Source organism: Athene noctua, chromosome 15 (genome assembly GCF_965140245.1).
Source record: "Athene noctua chromosome 15, bAthNoc1.hap1.1, whole genome shotgun sequence".
Taxonomy (NCBI): Eukaryota; Metazoa; Chordata; class Aves; order Strigiformes; family Strigidae; genus Athene; species Athene noctua.
The window spans coordinates 6,100,580-6,123,623 of record NC_134051.1 but is presented as its reverse complement, the minus strand read 5'-3'; the positions used below and the strand labels follow the sequence as shown (position 1 = coordinate 6,123,623).

The following is a 23,044-nucleotide window of genomic DNA, read 5'->3' as shown; positions in this document are numbered from 1 at the left end:
ATCTTTGCACCCACTTTGGGCCCTGTTGGAGGCAGAATTTGTGGTTAGAGGGATCTCTGTCTCCTGAATTTAACCACGGGGCTGCAGAAGGCAGCGTGATGCAGCCCCTCCAGCAAGCAGCAGCCCCCTGTTCTGGCAGCCTTCCTCCTGCACAACGCTGGAAATTTATGACCTGGTGCTTTTTTTGCGATTTCTGCTCTGTCAGGGCAGTGGTAGCTCCGCACCTTTCTCAGCAGAGCTGGGCCATGAACCTACCCGAATCTATCCGACACAGAGTCAGGCACATGATCAGCACGACGGTAAACAAGCTGGGGCAGAGCTGTATTTAATGCATGCTAATCTGCAGCTACGAGGAGGGGAAACCCATCTTTCAAGCTGTTCCACACACACCCCTTCCCCAAAGCAGCTTTTAAACCACAGGCCATTAGTTCTGATCTTTGCATGTGAGATGGAGGGCACTGTTCTGATAAATCGGTTCATCTTTGGCCAAAGTAACGCCGTGTCACTTCTCCAGGGTTCCTAGATGGCTGCTCTTCTCTCTCTGCCCATCACAACCACCATCAGAAATGATGTTAGAACAAATTCCTGGCTGATGAGTCAGGAAAAGTCGCCCACTGCATGGGCTGGGAATGTCACCGGCATTGCAGCGCACAACAGCTCCTCACCATCACTTTCTAGGTCACCAAGGCAGGTGATCTGAAGTCACCCCGAGGACCATCTGGCAACCCCTGCAAGGCGGGCAGGTGCCCCACCAAGTACCAAGGTTGTCCCCTGTGTGCCCATCCGACGTCAGCCACAAAAAACGTGCCAAAGATTTAGTGGGGAACAAATTCACCACCAGCAGCAACAAGGCGCCGGGCACGACAAGACCCACGGAAAGACACAGAGCATCTTCTGCTGGGGATGACCCTTCTCTCGGTGAGAATTCCTGGGCCTCTGGCATGCGGAGGAAACCTGAGGATTCCCAAAAGCCTGCGTCATGTTTTGACATCTGGGCAGCCGCAGACGGAGCGTGGCTCCCGTGCTCGCTCGTACCGTGTGTTCAGGCCAGGAAGCGAAGCAGAGCGAGAGACAGACAAAATACCATCCTCCAGGTCACTCTAGTAGTGTATTTATTGGAATACCTCACATGCAGGAACCAAAGTAGAGATGATTTCTGGAGCAAGTTAAACAATGGCAGATTAATACAGTTGTATTGTTTTTAACGTAAACACTTTCTATATGAATACAGCAACATTTTAGTGTTGGGTTTCTTTGCTTTTTGTGTATTTTGTTTCTCTTTACATAGTCAGTCTCTTTAAACAGTTATGTCCCCCTTCTCCCCCTACCCCATTCCCAAACAAAAAAATATCCAATATCTTCAGTAAATAAATATTATCCACTTTTATCTGGAAAGCCTACAGCTGTAATATACAGAGAAGCTATTACACAGGTTACATTTGTAGGGTTAACGATAGCTCATAGTAACATGTACAGAATGAGGAGCTCGTACTCATAAAAACACAGAGCAGGGTGGGAAGTTTGGTGTTGATTTGCCATGGCTAAAGAGAACCAGCACCGGGGCTCGGCGCCGCTCAAAAGCCAGCAGGCTCCCGGTGAAACACAACCTCGCCTCCCCCCGGGACGGAGCAGCTACCTGGGGCACGGCCCAAGGAGGCTGGGGCCGGCAGCATGGGGCTGGAGCAGGCAGGTACAGCCCGTTCCGGAGGCTGCAGTTTGGGAGGGACGAGGGGAAGGTGCTGCGTGGGCACCAGCAACGCCTCTGGGTGCCTGGCACAAGGGGATCGCTGCCTCCTCTCTGCCTGGGGCCACGGGTGGGTGGGTGCCCCCAGCAGCTGAAGGGTTACCTCCAAGAAGGCTATAAATCCACTCACTGATTGCCTGCTTCGTTATTTCCATAAAAATAACTGTCCTGAGCTGTTTTTTTCCAGGGTAGGCTCCGCAAGGCTTGCGGTTAGCATTTAGGAGGTAAACAATGACTGAGCTGGATGAGGCTGGCCTGGGGATGGAGATAACACAAGCAGCTCCCACCCCAGGACTCCCAGCAGCCACAAGAGACCTGACAACTCATTGGATGAAAAAAAAAAGACTGCTGAAAACGCTGCTGTGTTTGCTCTCCGGGTCCACATGTCCTGTCCTCATGGGTGAAAGCAGAAGAACATTAGACAGGAGCAGGCAGCTTACGGAGGGGGACCATCACCCCTGCCCCGGGTCTGAAACCACCGCCCGGATCTGTTCTTCCACCACTGGAGGGAAACATCTCGCCACCACAGCCAGCTCTGCCAAGTCCTCCATTTAAAAGTGGAAACAGCCAATACACCCCATAAAATAAATTTTAAAAAAGCCGAACAAGTCAAACAAACAGAAACCCCCACTAAAATCCTTCTTCAGCTTGGAGGTGCAAAAACAGCCCTGGAAATGGCAGAGCTGTTTTGCTCAGCACATCTCAGAGATGGAGGCTGTGATAATTGGAAGGGGAAAGGTATGTTGGAGGCTACATGGGAGTCCTGGTAAGGACCAGTTTCTGCATTTATGCTGTTCCCTTTAAGAGTCACCATGCTATGTTTTTATGAGCAATTCTCCTATGAGCCTTACCTACATACTAAACACCCTAAATGTCTGTACAGCACATTGTTATCTATTACACCTGCCAAAGATGCAGCTGAAATCTACACATAGCGATTAAAAAACCCAAAAGGATATATTTAAATAGAAACCATTCATTTCTTACATCTCAGCACATGAATAGTTAACAGAAAAGGTTAAAAAACACACTGGAAAGAAAATATATTGACAAAATAAATATTTTAACCTAGGATAGGGTATGATTAGAACTTACAGAGGACCCCAATAATAATTTAGTGTCATTGAGTGTCAAGCTGTGATTCCTAATATGCCTAGAAAGCGCTGGGATGTTATTTTTTATGGAAAGCGGATCAGGCTGCAGCTCCAGCCCTCTTCTCACAAGCATCGGAGCCACGTAAGTCCTCTGCCCACTTGCACAGAGGAAGAACTTAGAGTGAAAGCGAAGGAAGAATAAATCAAGAGGTTGGTCTTCTAAAGTGAAAAACCCCTTCCCTTTCCCTCAAACAGTTTCCACCGCTCAGGTTTGCTGCAGACCACAAGAGGATGGGGAAGATGAGAGATCCTGATACAGGACATTAGGGAAGCTCTAGCGCAGCTCTTACATTTGTTAAAGAAGATTTGGGCTAAACCACCCGTTTTTCCGCACTCTCTGTCCCCTTCGGTGCTTCCAGCCACTGTGTGCTCAGCCTGTGAGAGCCAGGTCTGGTGGATTCAGGCTCTCACTTTTAACTCAGCGCAGGGCTGTGCTTTTATGAAACCCATCAAGGGTCCTGCCAAAATGCCATTTAGCCTTTGCCCCAGGCTGAGCACACACCTCCCGAGGAAGGCATCTCCCGAGAGCTGCTCTACTTCCAGCAAAGCCACTGCTTGTGCCAACAGCACCTGCCACCCCCTGCAAACAGGGCCTTTGCTTTCCAGCTGGTAACGCAGGGCGTCAGCAGGGACCACGCAGTGCCTGAGGTTACAAGCACAGAAGAGTCCCTTGAGTTGTGCCAACACACGCTCCTTATCTCCCCTCAGCCCCAGCCTTCTTGTTTCATCTCTTCTCCTCCACGGCCAGAGGGAGCAGCCACTGACAGCTCTGCAAGATCTTCCAGAAAGGGACCAGGTTCTCTCTAAAGCAACAACTTGGAAGTCCCAGGACAGGTTTAGCGTGACAGAAAGAAGGAGTGTTAACAGCATGCTTCCCACCCCCGCTTTTTGCTGAGGGGTGGGGGAAGAAAGGCCAGCAAATCCGCAGCAGTGGGACTCTGCAGGGGGGCTCGGTGACAGCAACGGTGCTATCCTTGCCACTCAGCATCATTTGACAAGGTCCCCATGCTTGAGCAATGCGATTATCTCCTCCGGCTTGGCAGGGAAGCTGGATTAACATGCTTAGAATCACCTGATGCGGCCATTTACAGGGTCAATGTGTTTCAAGGATTTAGAAGAGAAAATACACACTTAAAACGCCCACGGAGCTTTTTGCATTGACAGGAACACCAACAATTCATTCTGTGCTGGCAAGATTGCTCAGGCAATCACCAGACACTGTCTGAAATCAAATCAGCGTCACAACAGAAGTTTCCTCAGGTTTCTGGGAGCTGGTGGCCACATCTGATGTGTTGCAGCAAGGCAGGGTCTGGCAGGAGCTGGCAGCAGGGTGTCTGGCAGCCAGGATGTGAGCATTGGGCTCACCTTGTGTTAAACAGTGAGCGCAGTGAGCGGGAGCAGCAGTGCATTCATGCAGCCAAGGCAGACTGTCCTGGCACTTTCCATTAGCCACAGAGAAGATGAAATGGAGAGAAACCCTTTGCAGATCTACACAGAAGGGTTTCAGCTGGGGAGAGGGCCAGCAAGTGGGGAGAAGAGGCAGCTTGATCCCCAAGCTATCTCCATCTTTACACTGATTTTCTTCATGCACTTGCAAGCCAAGTGACGTTCTGCAGAGCGCAGACCTGACAGGGAGCAGTGAGCTACAGAGCAGTGATGAAGTGCCAAGTCAGTGCCAGGAGGGCGGCAGGACAGCCTTGCCTGGGCCCAGCTACATAGGCAGGGATCTGGAAAGAGGATGCAGGCAAGACAGGACAGAGGAGAGGATGAGCAGGAACAGCACAGAGCGACATCTGACCTGGGACAGCCAGGAAATGCTGTGCTAAACAACACCTCCCTCCGAAGATTAATCTGACCCCTCTCAAAGACCATCGGTGCTGCAATCAGGCCATTTGGTAAAAGGTTTTGTGTGTCACAACCTACCAAAGTGTGGCATGCTCTAGAGAGTATGTTACGAGCTGAACTAACTGTGCTCAGATAAAAGCTTCTATCACTTTCACATCAACTGTTTATAGCCCAGCTTCTTGATCTAGAACAACTTCTGAGAGCACTCGACAAAGATCAGCATCCCGGGAAGCTCAGACACGCCAACTCAGAACAAAGTGGCTGGCTGCCCAAGACCTGAGCACCCTGAGGAAGAGGGGCTGGAGCTTTGCTGCCTGCATGGGCGTCCATCTGATAAAGTGCCTCTCTGTCAGGACAGGAGATTCTCCCTGCCATGCAGCGTTCAGCTCTTTGATCCCACCATCTTGTGCCGCTGGCTTCCTCCCAAGGAACACGCTGGGGGAAGCAGCGATGGCTGGAGCTGCCTGCTCCAGCTCTGCCTGTCAGCCCAGCGAGGCAGGCAGACATGCTGGAATCCCTTCTGGCAGCTCCAGGAAGAGCAGCACTCTCGGCCATGCCTCTGGCAAGCAAGGGGATATGCTTGTTTGCACAGACAGGAGAGAGACTGTAGCCCCGTAGGAGCTAGGTGTTAATAAAGGGGCAGAGGTATCAAAGGACACTCCAAAAATTGCAAATAACACAGCCACAATCATCCAACACTTTCTCAGGTCCAAACCTGGAAGGAAATGAGGAGTTTTACCTCCAGCACAGGCAGGCATGGCTAATCCCTCCGCAGTAACCGTCTCCCTCAGCATTTTCGTACAAGCCTCTGTGAGGTTTGCCTCTTTTTCTCATACCTACCACCAAGAACCAGCATGTCTATCCTACCAGGCATGGCAGGGAATCCAGGAACCTCAGTTCACACCCAGTCCACAAGCAAGTCCCATCCATCTGCATGGATGTTATTTACAACAGCCGAGACAAATGCAGAGCTCTACAGTCACTGAAGAAGGAATCTAAGGTAAGGAAAAAATAACCTAGCTATTTTAAAAGGCAAACACACTAGAAAAAATCCTCATGTGAGAATGCTCTTCCAAAGAGCAAAATGCTTCATGCGCTAACGTTACAGCATCCATTTAGCTCAGCGTTTTTCATTCTCGACGACTGCCAGACCTACTGGACATGGCCAACAGACTGCTTTCAAATTAGAGCAAGCCCAGATAAAACACAAGGAAAAAAATACCCTGTGAGATTTAGAATATGAAGCGCCACACAAAGTGGGGAAAAGCGACCACCATATGGTACTGGGAGATGTGTGAGTGGGAGAGTAAAGGATTTTAACTTGTGAAGCACATGTTGAAAGGGGAACAGTTGTTCCTTGCTGTCGAATCTGACACGAAAGCCAATACATTAACATTTTATCTAAAAATAAAGACACACTCCTCCTGAACATTCCAGCTCAGTCAATTACATGCTGATCGACAGAGCAGTCTACTTGGCAGGACCTGCCTACAGAAGAGGATGATCCCTACATAAAATGAAGGGCAAGGCTGCTCTCTCCCCTCTGGGCTTTTGTTTCAACACAGTGTGACGTACTCATGCATTCTAAAGGGGTTTTCAGCATCAAGAGCCAGTTTTGTGCAGCTGGGATAGGAAGGAGGGGATTAAGCGAGTGCTGGAGAATCGTGGTCTGGCAGGAATAGTGTTGGACTTAAATAGAAAGAGTCAGCTTGTGGGGGTGGGTTGTTTGGGGAGGGGGGGAACAAGAAGCAATCTATGAAATCGGGGGGAAGGGGGGTCGTTGTTAACCAAGTACGGCGGGAGGACAAAGTGGCCATACAGCGACATTCGCCTGCAGAGCACGGGGGTGGGAAGGTGGCTAAGAGCAATCTTCACAGTGCAAAGAGGGCATCCTCCGAGCGCTCTTGCTTTTTCCTGCTGGAAGGATTTGTCGGAGGGGTGGGGGCTTCCAGGGGAGGGGATGGCAGATTGGGAACCATCTCCGCCGCTTTGGCTCGCTCTTCTAAAAATTTGTCAAACTCTGCAATGCAAAAAAAAGAAGAAAGACAGGTAAGAACTGGGGCTGTACGTTTAGCCTGGGGGACAGAGGTTAGCAGGGTCTGAAATTCCAGCGCCTGGCGTCCCGTCGGGCTGTGTTTGCAGGCACACATAATTGTACAGCCTGACTTCCTCGGGAAAGGGTACAGCCGCCCTTTCAGACACCCTAGCTCAGGCAGCAGAGGGAATCAAACACACGCCACGCCATCGGCTGCGACAGAAGCAGGAAAACATCATTCCAAAGGGCTGAGCAGCTTGGGGATGCATTCCTGCTGGCACAAACACAGTGCACAGCCAAGGAAGATGGCAGGAAAGCAGCCAGGAGGGCTCCTCACACCATAAGTATGAAGTTTTTGCTCTGAAATGCTCTCCTTCTGCCTTTCCAAGTGCAGAAGCATTTGCCGGGGCACATCAGGCTGGGAGAAGTCAGCATCTCAGCAGGGATCAAAGCAGATAACTCAGTCAGCGCACTAACCTGAGAACGGCTCATAGCCACAGGCATCTCTGCTTACCTTCACTGGTCACTCCTTCTTCCAGTTCATCTCCTTTCTGCAATTGGAACAAAAAGGCGTGTGAACACATAGGCAGCGCTTCATCTTTGCTACTATCTTCTATGTTTAATGCAACTGGACAGTTTCCACCACTTGTTTCCACATGCTAACTGTCTGAGCAGGGCGACCTGGGGAAATCACACAGCTCCCACGTCAGGAGGCCAGTGGTGACTGACATCTCACTGTGCTGCAGAGCAAGAGGATGAGCACTCGGGATGCTTCTGAAGATTGCTGGTGGGTAGCTAAACTTTCCCCATTGGACCTGAACAGCAGCCCAGCGCTGTTTCCACTTCAGACAGTAGGCCTGGTCAAAAATGGAGCTGTGTGAGTCATACAGACACTGTATAAGATGCCATATTTTCTGCCACACAGTCCTTTAAAAAGTCAGGACTGCGGTTTGCATTGTGCCTTCAAATAAAATGCACTTTTAGCTGACAAAGGACACAGGCCACAAAATAGTTTGGGGCCAACATTCCTCCTGTGGGAGTTCATTTTAGATTTCATACAAAAGTATAGAGGCTTTCCTGGTGTCCATGCTGTACAAAGACAAGACTAGGGTGGGCTGGATGAAGGATACTGATGGGCAGTTAGCATCTGTCCATGAGCTACAAAGGCTGGGATGCCAGGGGGTCAGTGCATTTCTACCAGCTGCATGCATTTCAACATGCGAATTTCCAACAGTGCTTTAATAAGGAAATTAAAAGTCCAAGGATGTGGCATCCTTGTCAATCTATCAGCATGTTTAAGATAGATGAGAATACTACTTGAAAACCTCATGTTGAATCCGCTTTGAAAAAGAAAAGTATTTGTTCATGACCTGACTTCTCTGCTGGGAGAGTGGGAACATACTGATTGGCCTCACAAAGGTTTTTAATGCCCAAGCATTAAAGCCACCTAACATCTACAAGCTTTCTACCACACAGAGGTTTCCAAAGGTACACACAGCAGCCACTGCTTCACATGCAGAGGCATTGTTTGTTCCAGTGTACCCCCAAAAAGGGTAAGGAAATAAATAACAATGAGCTAACCCATCCATAACTTCCTCAGCTGGGAAGCAGAAAACTGAAATGAACCATTAAAATAAAAAAGGAGTAGGGAACCCAGAGTGAAAAACAAAAATCCAGTCCAAACTTTCTCAGAGGGCATCTTTAGGCTGCACCCACATACGGTCAGGCTGGGGACCCAGGTGCCTGGGGGAAGGGAAGCTGGGACAGTCACAGCCGCAGTGTGTGCGAACCCCAGGCTTGTTCAGGCACTTAATGGCACTTCTCTGCTTTGCTCTTTTTGAGCAAGACTATCTAGGGGATGACAGATACACACAGCTACCTCGGTATCTCTCCGTAAGATCTCTCCCGCTAAATTAATTTAAATGCCAAAGACAAAAGTTGATTGTTTAAGCAAAGTAGACATGGTACATTTACTGTATTTCTTTAACAAAATGAGGCCAGTTTGTAATTAAATTTGAAAATGACTGCCTGTACCGAGGCCTGAAAAAAACTACCTGCAGCTGAAAACCAATGACATTTCAAAGACAGCCAGTCAGTCTGCCAAACTCCAACACCGAAACCCAGAATCTGCTTAAGCACTTCAGGCAGCTTTGGAGAGCAGCAGCATTTTCTTCCTTTCAGTACAGTCAGCTCTCTGGTGCTGGAGCAGAGGGCTGACGTGCCGGAGCGTGCCTGCAGCACTGCTGCCAGAGCCGGGGAGCAGAGCCTGAACCCCGCAGCTCCCAGCTAGGAGCCGAGCAGGCAATAGCAAGGGGCTGGGGGGAGATTTAAGGAGTAAGGAGTTATCTAGGGACAATATCTGAAGCTGGAAGAATGGAAGGAGGCAATCCTCAGGGCTACGGTGACCACAAGGAAACAGTTCAGTTCAGTAAAACCATGTTTAAAAGAACAGTCTGAAACGCAACCCACCACCCATCCCCAAAATGCACTTGGTTAATTTGAGTCAGATGCTTACATTAAAAAAAAAAAAAAAAAAAGACAGGAATAAATGCGTACTAGCTGTACCACTGCTTAAACCAAATGTGTATTGGTACAGCAAAACAAACTCCAGAAAGAAGAAAAAGCTACTTTTAGTTCTGTCTTTTGTTTGTTTGTTTAATAATTACCAGACAATAATCATTTAGGAGAAACTGAAAGTTATAAACATTGAAGAGAGACTGTTATAAATTCTTAGTACTATTATGAAACATGTCAAGATTGCTTGCCAATTTAACAAAGACGTCTCGATTTGAAAGGAAACTAAGCCCTGATCCAGCATCTCTTAAAAGCATTCCTCAACATAAGCATGTAATTAGATCCTGCCACAGCTAATGCAGCCTTAAACGTGTGCTTTAAGTCTGGTGGGGAACACAGGTACCATCAGCACATGTTTAAATGCTTTCCTATACAAGGACCAGAAACACACAATTTCTGGAACGCATGCTTCTATTCTGTGATGTTAACATGGAGAAGTGAAAATAAAACAACTTGGAAAAAAACATTTTGATTGAATTGCTGAACATGACTATCTCCTCTTGCTTAGATATTCCCTTTGAAGGGAAATAAGCTGTATGATCTGGAAGTTTCACTGCCTCCGTTACGAGAAGTACAAGTAACTCAGCAATGCATTGAAAGTCATCTGTACAAGTGCTATTGCCCATGTGAAAAATGAAAATATAAAGAGTCTCACCAAGTCGGTACTGAGCCACTCCTCAATGTCATCCATGACAGAGGACTGTGCAACAGGGATCTAGGGAGTGCAGCGAGAGAACAGCAAGGCAGGCAAAAACCAAAACACATCCACAATCATGGCCACAGAGCGATGGAAAACACCAGAAATAAGATTAAAAACAAAACAAAAACAAAGATGTAAGATGTGCTGGAAAAAAAAGGCAACAAAATATAAATGGCATTTCAAATAAAGAAACACTTGGAAAGGAAATTATGAACAACAAGGCTAAAAAAAAACCAAGAGAAAGATTATGGGGAATGACGTGACTTGATGCCAGTGTAAGATGGGTAACTTCTCGACCACATATTAAAACCATCAAGATGCACTGATGATTCTAATCTTGATCGTGAAAAGTTTTTAAGGGTAGAATACTGGATATCAGTTAGGTTTTGAAGTGTTAAATTTACACTTTTTCTTTTTTAAAATGGTTATTAGCCACAGTGAAGGGTTAGCAAAAAAGAGGGGCTCAAAGTCTTCAGGCAACTCTCCTACAAAAACAATTTGATTTTCTCCACAGGTGGAGGCAGTCAGAGCCCAGGGTACACAGTCATGTTTCCTTCCAGATCCTCCGCCCACCACAGCACCGAGCCTTGGCACACCAGTTTAAAGTGAAACGGTCCTGCTCCCTGTCCCCGCTCCTCTGCCAAAGGTGACCCTCTCGCAGCAGAACCCAACGTGTGCCAGTGCAAAGTGCAGAGACTCAAAGGTGAGGAAGAGGAGGAGGAGGAAGGGGCAGCAGCTCCCGGCGCGGGCAGAGGAGGAGAGCACAGCATGCTCGCCTCTTGGCTCCTGCTCCAGCATGGGCAACACCTTGCAGTGCTGCAGCGAGGCTCACCGGAGCTTGCCCGTCTGGCCTCTGTGTACGGTTTCACAAAAAGGCATGGAAGGTTTGCCTCTCCCCCTGTGATAAAACCGCTCACATTACGCTGCGTGATTGCGACAGGCAGTGCAGATGCAGCACAACGAGTGCTGAAGTGCAGCTGTTTCTCAAAGTGCTACAGGCAACTGGGTCAGCGAAGGGAAATTACTGCATGTTAGCAGTAGAATTTCCTGACTTAACTGCACTGCTTAAATACAACAGAGGGCTGCAGAAGTAAACAGGAAAACACCACAATAGATCTCGTAAAGGCAACCTGAAAAACACTTGGAAAGTAATGATGTGAGACACACAGGGAACCTCAGAGCATGGCAGCTGAGCTGTGGGGATGGTGGGCAAAAGACCTCCCAGTGCTGGAGAGGCTCTTCTAGGAAGAGAAGGTGTCAGGGGTTGCCCACAGCTTTGCCTGAAACCTCTCACGGGAAGAAGAGCTGCAAGAGACTCGGCAGATGAATTCACTGGGAGATGTAGTTTTCTCAGGGACTTCTAGCAGAGGAGGACAGACAGATGGTGAGTTACAGAGGAAGCAGCACAGGCTGATGCTGTTTAGCAGAGCTCCTCAATTTTTTCTTCTAATCAAGTAGCCCTTTGTACCGAGGAGGTCAGTTAAGCCCTTGCTTGAGGTGGGTTAGTTGTGTCAAAGGACTGGAAATCCAGGGCTCCACCCAAAGCATCTCCCACCAAGAGCAGCAGCGAGAAGACGACTTGGCCCCGACTCTGCTGGACAAAGTGCGTGTGACAGATCCAAGAAGGGTCAGAGGCGCAAGTTGTCAGTTTGCTTTCAGCTAATACATGAAGATCCCAAACGGGAAGTAAGTTCCTGCAGTTTCCTTTGGAATGGTCCAGATTTAGGTAATCGCCCCTTTTTCATTTGCAATGGAGGGCTGAATCATGCACGTGTGTGCTGAAGCTGCTGCGAGCTGGCGCAGATGGCCATTTACAGAGGAGGGCTCTGCAGACATCCTCCAACGTGCTCCTTCCCAAGGACAAGCTGCATCTTGTAGAGCTGGCTTGTTAGTTTAACAGCTTTGGAAAATACTGGCTTCAGAGATACAAGGCAATGAATTTATTCAGCCTACAGCAACCTAAAACCTACTGCAGAAGTTTCACTGCTGTCTCTCTCCTGTACGGCTTAACAGGGCACACAATAAGTAATGCTTTGGAAGGCGTAGCCTTCAGAGCTCTTGGCTAGCCTGCAGCTCAGAAAGGTACTTGCATTTCGTTAAGGATAAGAGAATGTGTATGGAGAGGAGGAGGGAAACAGCAGGGTTTTTTTTTCTTTTCTGTGAATAAAATAAAAGCAGCTATTCTAAAAAGCGTAGTGGTATTGTGGTCCCTGTATTAGGAGGATCAGCAGTTCAAATCTTGGTTATCCTGAAAACATGACAGATGACTGAGCAAGTAATGGATTCCTGAGAATCGCAGGACTCTTGAGTTTGCAGGAGTCCTCAAAGAACAGCTCAGCAGTATAGGAGTTCTGTGCTGCTATGTTTTGTAAGATTTAAAAAAAAAAAAAAAAAAAAAAAAAAAGGGGAAGAAAGGAATTCTACTTTCAGACAGACCTACTTTATATAACAAACAAACAAAGACCTCAGAAGTGCAAGAACACTTCTATAAGAAGCAGAGAGAGCTGTAAGATAAACATTTGAGCATGTCAGCTGTTTGCTATTCAGCACTGACCTTTCAAAAAGCTTCCCCCATCTTCCAGCACACTTACAGAAGAGCCAAGGGTCTGCGTCTACTGCTCCTTCCATGCTCAAACTTCCAATTTACTTTCCTCAGACTCTGAGCCCCATTTTCCCCCATAAAACATGGGTTAAATGTATCAGGTTTCATTTGTTCAAGAATAAAGAGGGGGGAAAACTCTCAAGAGTAACAGGAAGTTTTAAAATACGTGAACTGTAACATTGTGCCATTTATCTTTAATTTGAAACTGGCCACACGCAGAAGTTCACTTTTTGCCAGTCACTTGTGTATTTGGCAAGTCTCCCCCTTTCAGAAGCCCTAAACTGAAAAACGTGCAGGGGAGTTTTGTTAAAACTAATCCCCTAAAACACAACAGAAGCAATGTAAAAATAAATTAGCTAGTTTACACATTAAAAAAGACAACAGTTTCTGGGAACAAAAAGCAGTGGCAGCCGCAGACTACATGGAAATGGCTCCAGAATGGGATACCGTCTTGTTAATACTTTGATTATGCAAACATACACGGTCTAGTGAAGCTCTCAGTCTTGGCAAGACAGCTCCCTAGATAGTCAGTGTTGGCTGCAAGAGCTGTTTTTATAATGATATTGTGATTTCTTTTTTAAAGATCTATACCCAGAGTAAATGGAAATTAAGTCACAAAATATTTTTGGGTACTTTAAGTAACTGGCTTTAATTAAAAGTTGGGCTCATTGTTCAAATTCCTTTTTCATTTAGTCTTTGGAAAATCCTACAAATGGGATCATCCCAACAGTCCTGAAAGGGAAATGGAAAAGGAGGGCTGGGAGAACACAAGCGAGGGTCTGATCCCACAAAACCCACAGGAACCTGGAATTCCAGCTCATACTGATCTAACTTAGACTGTGTTGGTGTTCTCACTAGCAATCAAAAGCCAAAGAGTATTGCCAATATATTTCCTCAGAAGTCATAAAAATCCAATATTCTACCCTTAAAAAGACAGTTTAAGGTTATTATTATCACATTTTATTTCTATTAAAAATGATCCCACTGGAAAAGAAGCAGGTATGAAATGACAATTCAGGTCTCTAGGTGAGCTCATTAATGTTCTTAAAATGTTTAACAAGGTTCATGCTAATTGTTGCTAGACTACTGCCTTGTAGTAGTTAATTCCACTTCTTTTTAGACGTTTAATAAAGCTGACACCAATACTTGGTTAGCTGCTATTCACTCCCCCCGTTAGTTAGCGATAGTAAGGAAAGGTCTGTCACTCCTACGGTAGCACAACGAGAGCACTAAGATGCACACTAGCAGTCCACTCCAGCTTACTACTACAGTCTTACCATCTATTTAAAACTCTTGTGATCTTGAAATAGCTGCCTGGACGCACTATTAGAACACATTTGACTTTACATGTAAGGCTTGATTTAGCTACTTGATTACTTGTAACTGTGTTTACACAGCTCCTAGATGGGGAAGGCAAGAGCTCAGGTGCAGCAGGTTCCCCAAGACAGCCTGTTGTGCCCATACACCAACCAGCCAATCTGGATCTGAAAGGCATGTCCAGACGGCGAAAGCCTTCCTTCACGTGGGGTATATCATATTGTCCTTGTAAAGTGCTCTGTAAAATGCCATAGCTGGACAAGTAATGAAACCCACGTGGTCTTCAGAACAAGGGGACATGCCTGCTTGCCTTCAAAAGGGAGAGGAGTCCTACCACACAGGAGACAGGAGATCTTCGCCCGTTTATTTCTCACGTTGTGCACAATTCAAGCACTTCAGTCTCCAAGAAGATGACGTATTTCAACAGTCTCATGTTATCCAAATCATTTCCCCATCCTAGATCCTATCTCTCTATTGAAGGCATACATAGCAGCATCCCACTTTGTTACTAATTAACAACATCTCAGCAAAGGTTTCATTTAATCTTTACTCGTGTATCTTTACTACAGAGAGGAATCTCCTCTCCAGACAGGTGTGCTGCTGCTGGCCAAGATGCACTGTCCCAAATAACGTCTGTCCTGACATAGTGTCTTAAGCAACACCTGATTCTCCCTTTGTAACAAATATCCATTCAGCATCTGAGTGGAGTGATAGATCATTCTAACAAATTATTATATTCATGCAAACCTCACTAGCTACCCAGACTCATGAGAAGGGAACTGGAATTACCTGCACTAAAATGTGGTGCTAAAGCCTGTGCCCAAGAGCTGCTGATACAGACCCCCTGTATGACACCTGCGTGGCCTAACTTGCAAAAACTCTGACCTTACATTGCAAACAGTCTGGTACTGGAACAGCTCAGCCAGCACCCCTAAGTCATGTCTGAACCAGGAACATTTCCTGCAGATATCTTTTTGTCTATGTTAGATTTGTAGGCATAGCTGGAATAGATAATGGTGTGGTTTGTGTCTCCAAGGTCCTGGCACCACCTTGCCAAAGGAACTGAGCTGTAGATTAAGCTAAAACAGAAACAACACTGCCAAATTGAATGCCCTGAATGAGCCTCCCTCTGCAAAGGTGAAACAGGATGGACAGAAATGGAGTGTGAAGAACTCAACCCTACGCTTAAATGTATCTCAGTTTGGAAAGAACAACATCAGGTCACAAGGGATGTGAGCACCTCTGGCAGGTGGAGGACACCCTTTCACTGGTCTCAGTGTTGTACAGATAATGGCAATGGCAGCTCACCACTCTTTCCTGCCTCATCTCAGAACTACAAAAAGTTACCAAAGAATGTGCACATCAAGTTCATACCTGGGCTGCTAGTTATTCCATTGGTATTGCAAATGCTATAAAGTCATATTAATAAATACGGTTAAGAACTACAGCCAGTTAAGAGAGAAACAGAGTTAATGATTAGTTTCATTTTATTTTAGGTATTTCTCTCTCATATTTAGCATACAAACAAGATGACAGGCTTGTAAGAGCAGTGACTGGCTGGACAGCCAGACCCCGTTCCCTCCCCAAATCCGTATGCCTCCATGAATGCTGCAGTATCCTTTTTCCAGACTGAATAACCACAAGCCAATGAACGAATATTGTGTTTGTTTTTTTAATAAAGCAGTGGTGCAAGTGGTGTGAACAGCAGGGGTGCCGATTTCATGCTTCTCTGCTCTTGTAAACACTGGAAAGGCAAAGAAGAGGAACTAACTCAATCACTGGATTATTCATTATGGATGAACATCTAACAGTGGCATAGCACATCTCTGGCTGCGACAGAGCCACTGAAAAGCAAGAGCCTCTGTGAACTACAGTCAACAGTATCAGAGGCAAAGCAAGTGCTGCTCACTTTATGGCTTTTCGCTCTCATGTTACAAGCTGTGGATTCTGACAAGCACTGAAATGAAACTCTGGCTCCCAAGGATAGGTACCTACAGCTGGGCTTAAACTGCTTTTGGGTGCTTGCACAGGCAGGCAGATATGACTGTATATATGCATGTGTCCAATCACTGTGTATGCACCAGCTGTTCAAGCTTCTGACAAATTCACAAACTGACCCTCTGAACTAATCTGTATTAGCCCTAAATCTAAAAGAATAAATACAAAGTGTTTCACAGAGTTGCTGCACTTTGATATTGCATACTCTGGATTTTCTCAAGCTTAAACTCTCTGGGATGATCATATGATTACAGGATTTTATATTTCTCTCTTTAAGCACTGGGCATCTTAGCCTGGGATGTTTGAGGCTCTCCCTGGAGCAAGGCATTCCTGCTCCATGGGCTTCCTGATGCCCAGCCCCACGTGCTGCACTGCAAGCGCAGCCCAGCCCGAAGGGGATCCTGCACTGCCCTGTTCTGAACTCAGCTGCAGTCGGGACTGTCTCAGAGGGACTTTGTACAGTTAGGTCACATTATTGGTACTCATCTCAAACACTTAAAGTGATGGATTACATCATCCAAAAATACAAAACTGGTCTCAGATTGGCTTTAAGGCATAGCTGAGGCTATTTTTTACCTACCTCTGACTTCTGCACTTAAAGTAGACTTTTGAACTTCTCTCTGCAAGCATGTTGCTGAAGGACAACTTCAAACAAGGTCAAAATGTGCATAGATCCAGTGACCTTCAGAAGCTTGATTTTATCAGAGCACTGGCATCACTAGACACAGAAATTAAATCCTTAAAGCCAGAAATGCTGTTGTACCTTTTGGAGTCTGAATCCTAACGCCAATGGGGTGGCAGATGTCAATCTGGGTAGCACTTCTCCCATTCCCTTCCTTTAAAGAACTATCCCTGCACTATTCAATTCAATTAGGTACAATCCTACAACGTCTGTATGTTTATTCCAGACCATGAAGTTAAGCACTAGCAGAAGAGGCTGCTTTAAAGACATGTAGAAAATGTCCTCTTTATGAACAAGATACATGAGACTTGTGTTTATCCCTCGAAAAGTGGATACTGCATAAATAAATCAAGACAGTATAAGGAAACAATTGGATCCCCAGGCCTCTTCTGGAGGGGATGTGGATCCTACAAATGATTCAGTTGGTTACAGGCCTTTGTGCTGTATAAAACAGAAATTGGTGCAAATCTTTCCCTTTGCCCCAGGTAGTGATGCAGGTGGGAAATAAACTCCTTGTACTGTCTGATTTCAAGTGGTTCAGTAGGGCAGGACAAGAGGTGAATGGAGGATGGTTATTCTAGGTAAAAGGACTGGGGTGGGCAGTAGGAATTGCTTCACTGGTGAAGTCCTCACCATTCCTTGTGTAATTAGCCACTTGTCTATGGGCTCCATGTCTGAGTTCCCACCTTTACCTCTCCTCTGTGTCGAGAACAGAAAGGTCCATAAAGAGAAACCACAGCAACAACCCGTGATAAATATAACAGCAGCAAGTTAAAAACTTCACATACACATACACACACACATACACACACAGAGTTGCCTTTGGTAGCTTCTGGCAGCAGCTGCATCCCCCTCTGCTGCCTGTCAGCTCTGTCCGTGGAGGGACAGACCTCACCCTGACCTCTGCACTTCCTACAGACAGTTCACAGAAATTTAGCACATCCTCCATGCTGACATAAAAAAAAAATTAAAAAATTAAAAAATCACTGACTAGTAGTGAGGCTGATGTTTGTCATCTTCTTAGAAGAAGTGTAGGCTATACAACCTACTAAAATCAGTCAGACTTTACTGGAAACACGGATTACGCACTGTGGAGTTTCCCTTGTTTATGAAGCTGTGCAGCACGCCCTACTTACCTCCTTGATCTCAGCAGACAGACTTTGCCCCAAATTCTAACAGGATGACAGCTCTAATGATGGTGCTGAGCAGGAGGGTAAGTAATGTCAGTCTGCTGCAGAGTTCTGGCAGTCTTTCAAACTGCCCCTCTTGAAGAGCAGCAGAGGTTAAAAGGACCGCTGATGCATCCAGTTTCTCTGAGCAGGTTGCAGACTGCATGGCACAGCAACACAAAGACTCTCAAGATGGCTTCTCGTCCTTCAGCATCTCATCCCTGAGCCAGGGCCCAGATGCAGAGTCATCTCTAGCTCTGGAGGGGCTTGCTCGGGACCGGCAGAGCGCAGCGGTTCCAGCCCACTGGCCCTGCTGGCACTGGGCTAGCTCAGCAGAGAGCCACTGCTGTGCTGAAGTACCTCCATCCAGATACCTCTATACATGGGATACCTCTCCTGTCCCTATTACCGCAGATAATGGAGAATCAGCTGCAATTTTTAATGTCTCATTTCAGTACTTGCGCTGAGAAAAAAAAAGAGGAAATCACTCCAACTTCATCTACTATCTGTGTAACACTAGAGAATTGTTTCTTGGACACCTCTCCTCCCAGTTGTGATCACGCAACAACTCTGTGGCAACAAAAGCAATTCCCAACATGGAAAAGCAATATTAAGAAAACAATGTATTTTTAGCTCGCCTTGTTTCCAGCTGCTAAATCATATTAAAAGACAGCTAATGCCACGTGATCAGCCATCTCTCTACAGACCATTCTGAGAATGACTACATTAGAAACGTCGGATGTGCTGAATTTTACCACTGGACAACTGTGCTGGAACAAGATGTGTGTGAAGAATGTGTTGCGAAGCTTTTGGCTCCTCTCTAGAGCTGTTCTTAAATTAGCTCTCTACCCTCTCTACCCAAATTAATGCGTGTCTTTCATTTACTGAGCTCTTCCAGTTTTTTGCTACACATGCTGGGGCTGGTAACCTTAGGAGAGTTTAATTTTTATTTCCTTTAAGAAGAGACACCCATGAGCCTCACAACACTTGACAAAAAGTACTGTTTACCAATTACCGAAAGACTGTATTTCAAAACAAGCTATTTTGATTACACGATACAGTCATCAGGACCTTTGAAAAGAGGCTGAAAGTCTCTACAACGTCTCAGAGCCCAAAGTTCCACAACTCATAAAGCGTTTGCCCCAAAAAACTTTGACCGTCAGATTAGCTTAGACACAGCCCTTTGAACTGACACCACTTCGGACAGAGCAGCAGCTAAGCTGGTGTGAATGACACGTCACATTGGTGCCTCAAGCAGAATTGGCTGAGAACAAAAGTGTTAATAAATAAGGACATGACCCCATGGCCACTGGGGGAATACAGCCCCCTTGACCAGTAGCGCAAGCATTTGGTTAGCCCGGAACAAAGAGCAGAATCTCAAATCCTTTCCCAGGTCCTGCCAATAACGCAGGTCAGTGATACTGGGGGCTTACATTGTCACACTGGCTTCAGGAATTCCTCTCTCACACACCCTAATATACTTCCGTCCCTGCCTCCCTGTGCTTCATCCCTTTTCCCTCAGTACTGCTGGCATGAGTTTTCGTGGGGCAGAGCTTGAAACTGGTCACGGAGCTGTCCTGGATTATAAATTACCCTTTTTGCCGGAGGACAGGGACAGGAACAAGCAGATAGATTTGTGGGGTGGGGGGATGCTCCATAAGAAATCATTGCTGAAGCCCTGCTACCACCAAACTACAGCCCAGGCAGGCAGGCAGCTGTGATCTGACCCCAGCTGGCTCCAACCACAAATTCCCCTTGGCTCAGAGCACAAGCTGCCAGGCATGCCAGCTGCCCTGAGCACTCCCATTTCAACTTATGAAAGAACCAGGGCGGGATCAGCCAAGGCATGGGGAGGCAATTCTCCATGAAGGGAGGAGTGTGCATGCTGCACTGGCTCTCCCTTGCTACACTGGCTCTGCCGTGCTCTCTAGTGGTCAGCACAGTCCAAAAGTAGACTAGGAAAAGGCTCTGAACTTGCTCCATCATCTAAAAACCACAGCTGAGTATAAGACAGCAGGGCAATTTTAAAAAGCAGGGTGGTAGAAAGAGGTTGAGGGACGATCTGAAAGCTCATTTCGCTTCTGCCTTCACCACGGTATGCAGACAAAGCTGGCCAAGCTCACGCTCTCAAACACATTTCTAGCATCAGCTGCTGAGGTGACAGCGCGTGGGCCTCTCCTGCCCACACAAGATAGCAGGAGCCTGCCCTGGGACAGACAGAACAGACTGCACGCAAGGGCAGTTATAGCAAGGCATGCGAATCATTCAAAGTCTACATCATTTCTCTCCCTGTAACTCACTCGTGTATCCACACACTTAGAGCAAAGTCTAGTGGATTAAGACTGCATCAACTTTCACAAGCAAAACCAAACTAACACACACCAGTGTTCACAAGACATCCCCCACTTATTCTTTTCAGCCCAAAGAGCTGGACCCCCCCAGGCAAGCTGCAAGAGCACAGGAGAATTTACCCATTATGATTTCAAAGTCTTTTCGGCTGGTGTGCTAAGTAGCAGCTCCTTAGAGATCATTACTGAGCAAGTACTTGCTCCTTGATATCAATTTCAAAATAGCCAGTACTAGCGTGTTGCTGGAATACAGAATGAGAAGTCTTGGTCAAAGCAGCTGCCTACAGCTTGGATTCCACGCACGGCTTCAGATAACAGAATGCAGAGCAACGACCTACCCCTCCTGTGTTGTGTTTTCGAACATCCAGGGCAGACGCTAGTCCTTTGACAGCCTGTGGATCCTCATATGTCACGCTGAAAGAAAGGAACAAACCACAGAACTAGAAGGAAGTCCAGCAGTCACCCAGGCAGAACGCACTTGCTGCTCTGATTTACTCCCCTGGAAATCAGAAAGCACATTCTCTTTCTTAATAAGACTTTGAGTGTCTTAAGTGTATTCCAAGAAGAGGAGTGTGCTCTGTCTAAAGACCATCCACCAGTTTCAGTAAGCATGTTGAAGCAAAAAGAGTAAAACTGGTGTTATGAAAGGTAGGCAAATAGGTTACAAGGCACCATAAGCTTGTCCAAGAGCTAGCAGGGGACTACAAAAAGAGGCCTGATTACAGATTACATTCTGCAGAGCTCTGAAGATGGCATTTGGAAGCCTGACCTTGATGCGTGCATGGGGGGAGGCAGAGGGAGACCTGAAGATAGACGAAACATAACTCAGCAACTGCAGTGAAGCATACAAAGAAATGCACTATTTAGAGGTTAGATTTTTAAAAAGCTTCTTAAATTGATATGCAAAAGGACATGTAGCAGTCAGGTGACAGAGGCAGTAGCATAATTTCTCAGAGCACAGTGGTGAACCATGAGCTGAAGCAAACGCCAACACCTGCCCATAAATCAGCCCCTGGGAAAAGCCCCATGTCTGAGCAGGAGGAGCACTTTATCCCACCCAAGCTCCCAGCAGAGCACCCAGAGGCTCTCACCTACACACCACAGCGAGTCACACTCACATCTTTACTGCCTCGCTGCTGCTCCAGTTACATAGCGTACAACCCAAGGAAGACAGAGCAACCCTCCCTTGTGAAATCACGGACTGGAATGTGCTCCTTGTTCCATTAGCTCGCAGAAGGAGATAGAGGTGCAGTGTGGGAAGACTAGTTTTGTGCTTCATTTAGCACAAGAGACAGAGGGACCTCCATTAGATCTCTCTGCAATGCATCTCTGTCCTGACTATACATTAGGGCTCTCAGCCTGAAATCTCCAGCGGTAACATATGCCTCTACAGTAGAGCATCTCAACACTGATACTACAGCTGAGGCAGTACCAATAGCTGTTTGATAACTCCAAATAAAAGATCCTAATAAATTTGCTGGCTCAAGTTTTCTGGGTTTTGATAGTCTGCTAAAGTCTGAGCTAAACTATTTAACAACATATCTTAGTTTGAGACAAGATATTGATGATGTTCTGACTGCTGGTAGCCACTACATCCTCTAGAATCTGGAACCAGAAGGAGGCAAGAAATAATATATGAAAGAAAAATACCCAAGAGTGTCTTTTAATGAATCTCACTCGACAGGGATCAAAGGATTTCTTAATAAGTGCACAGATTTATTTTACATTAAAATAATTTGACCTGTTAAATGCCCTTGAAAGTGTCAGATCTGCAGCTCTAGAGATGCAAGCCCTGTGCACATAAACAAATTAGGGATAGCATGGCAGCCAGGCAAGCTACACTGCCTTGACAGCCTGCGAGAGTCTGACTGCTGGGCCAAAGGGAGGGTTTAACTGGATGGTAATTCTGTTTCCAAGCCCTTGATGACAGTAATTCAGTCACCAAAGTATATCCATGACCTTCAGGTGAAGGACCCTTATGCTCCTGTATCTCAAGCACTGGCTGGGTGGATGGGATGACAAGCCTTTATGAGAGGAAGCATCTGCAGAAGTAAAGGCAAGTTCATCCCTAAGTTTCCAGTGAGCTCATTAACTCAGACAGTCAAATAACATTACTCAGTCAGTCTGCTCTGCCCAGCAGCAGCAACTTCTCCACCTGCCCATAATAATAATGACCAACAGGATAGGGATTGGATTAAAAGCACAAAAGTATACACCAAAACGACTTTTTTAGTCTGGAATGAAGTCAAGAAGTTTCAGATTTATGCCCTTAGAAAAGAGCAATGCCGTGACTCAAACAGTGCTAAAGACAAACTCCAACATACTTCTTTCGCTGCTCAGCCAAGGAACTGCCTCTTGTCTGTGCAAACATGTCGAAATCATCACGAGGATTACAGTGTTGTAGGGAGCTGAGTGTGCCACTGACGCTGTTTGTACCCAAGTCTGCAAGCAGAGGCAAAAAAAGCAAACCAGTGAAATAGCAAACCATATGCAAGCACCACTGCCATGACTATGTAGGTTACAGAGGAAGTTTTTAACAATACAGGACAGCTATAGATATCATCTAGTTAACGGTTGCAGCACTGAGCACTGCTCTGTCCAGAAGAGGCTGGAGGGTGCTAACCATGAATTTCTTAAAAGACAAATGTAGAGACTGACTTATCCCTTCTGGAAGCACCACACCATAAGTACTTCTCACCGAGAAGCCAGCATTTGGGAATTAGCGTGTACCTTCTGCCAACCTCATCCTGAGTTATTTACTATTCACTAAACGTGGTCCAAAATTTTGGGCATGGATACTAGCCTTCTCCACAGTGTTGTCTCTCAGCTATTGACTGTGAAACCCACAGTTTCAAATCAAGTGATATGATATTGGC

General features: G+C 46.4%; 1 protein-coding gene across 10 annotated transcripts in view; it reads right to left on the bottom strand.

Moving 5' to 3' along the window:
• Window positions 1-1,096: 1,096 nt before the first annotated feature.
• Window positions 1,097-23,044, bottom strand: part of TOM1L2 (target of myb1 like 2 membrane trafficking protein) — a 58,571-nt gene continuing 36,623 nt past the window's right edge. For 3 of the 10 annotated variants that reach the window (XM_074918797.1, XM_074918801.1, XM_074918806.1), the window contains 6 exons: window positions 22,493-22,610; window positions 20,509-20,582; window positions 17,285-17,373; window positions 10,008-10,067; window positions 7,293-7,329; window positions 1,097-6,763 (listed from right to left, as the gene is read on the bottom strand). In XM_074918797.1, coding sequence (XP_074774898.1) covers window positions 6,615-6,763; window positions 7,293-7,329; window positions 10,008-10,067; window positions 17,285-17,373; window positions 20,509-20,582; window positions 22,493-22,610 — 527 coding nt within the window. In that variant the 3' untranslated portion in view covers window positions 1,097-6,614. Of the gene's footprint in view, window positions 6,764-7,292; window positions 7,330-10,007; window positions 10,068-17,284; window positions 17,374-20,506; window positions 20,583-22,492; window positions 22,611-23,044 lie in introns of all 10 variants that reach the window. The other 7 variants (XM_074918799.1, XM_074918802.1, XM_074918803.1 and 4 more) reach the window with 3 other exon arrangements.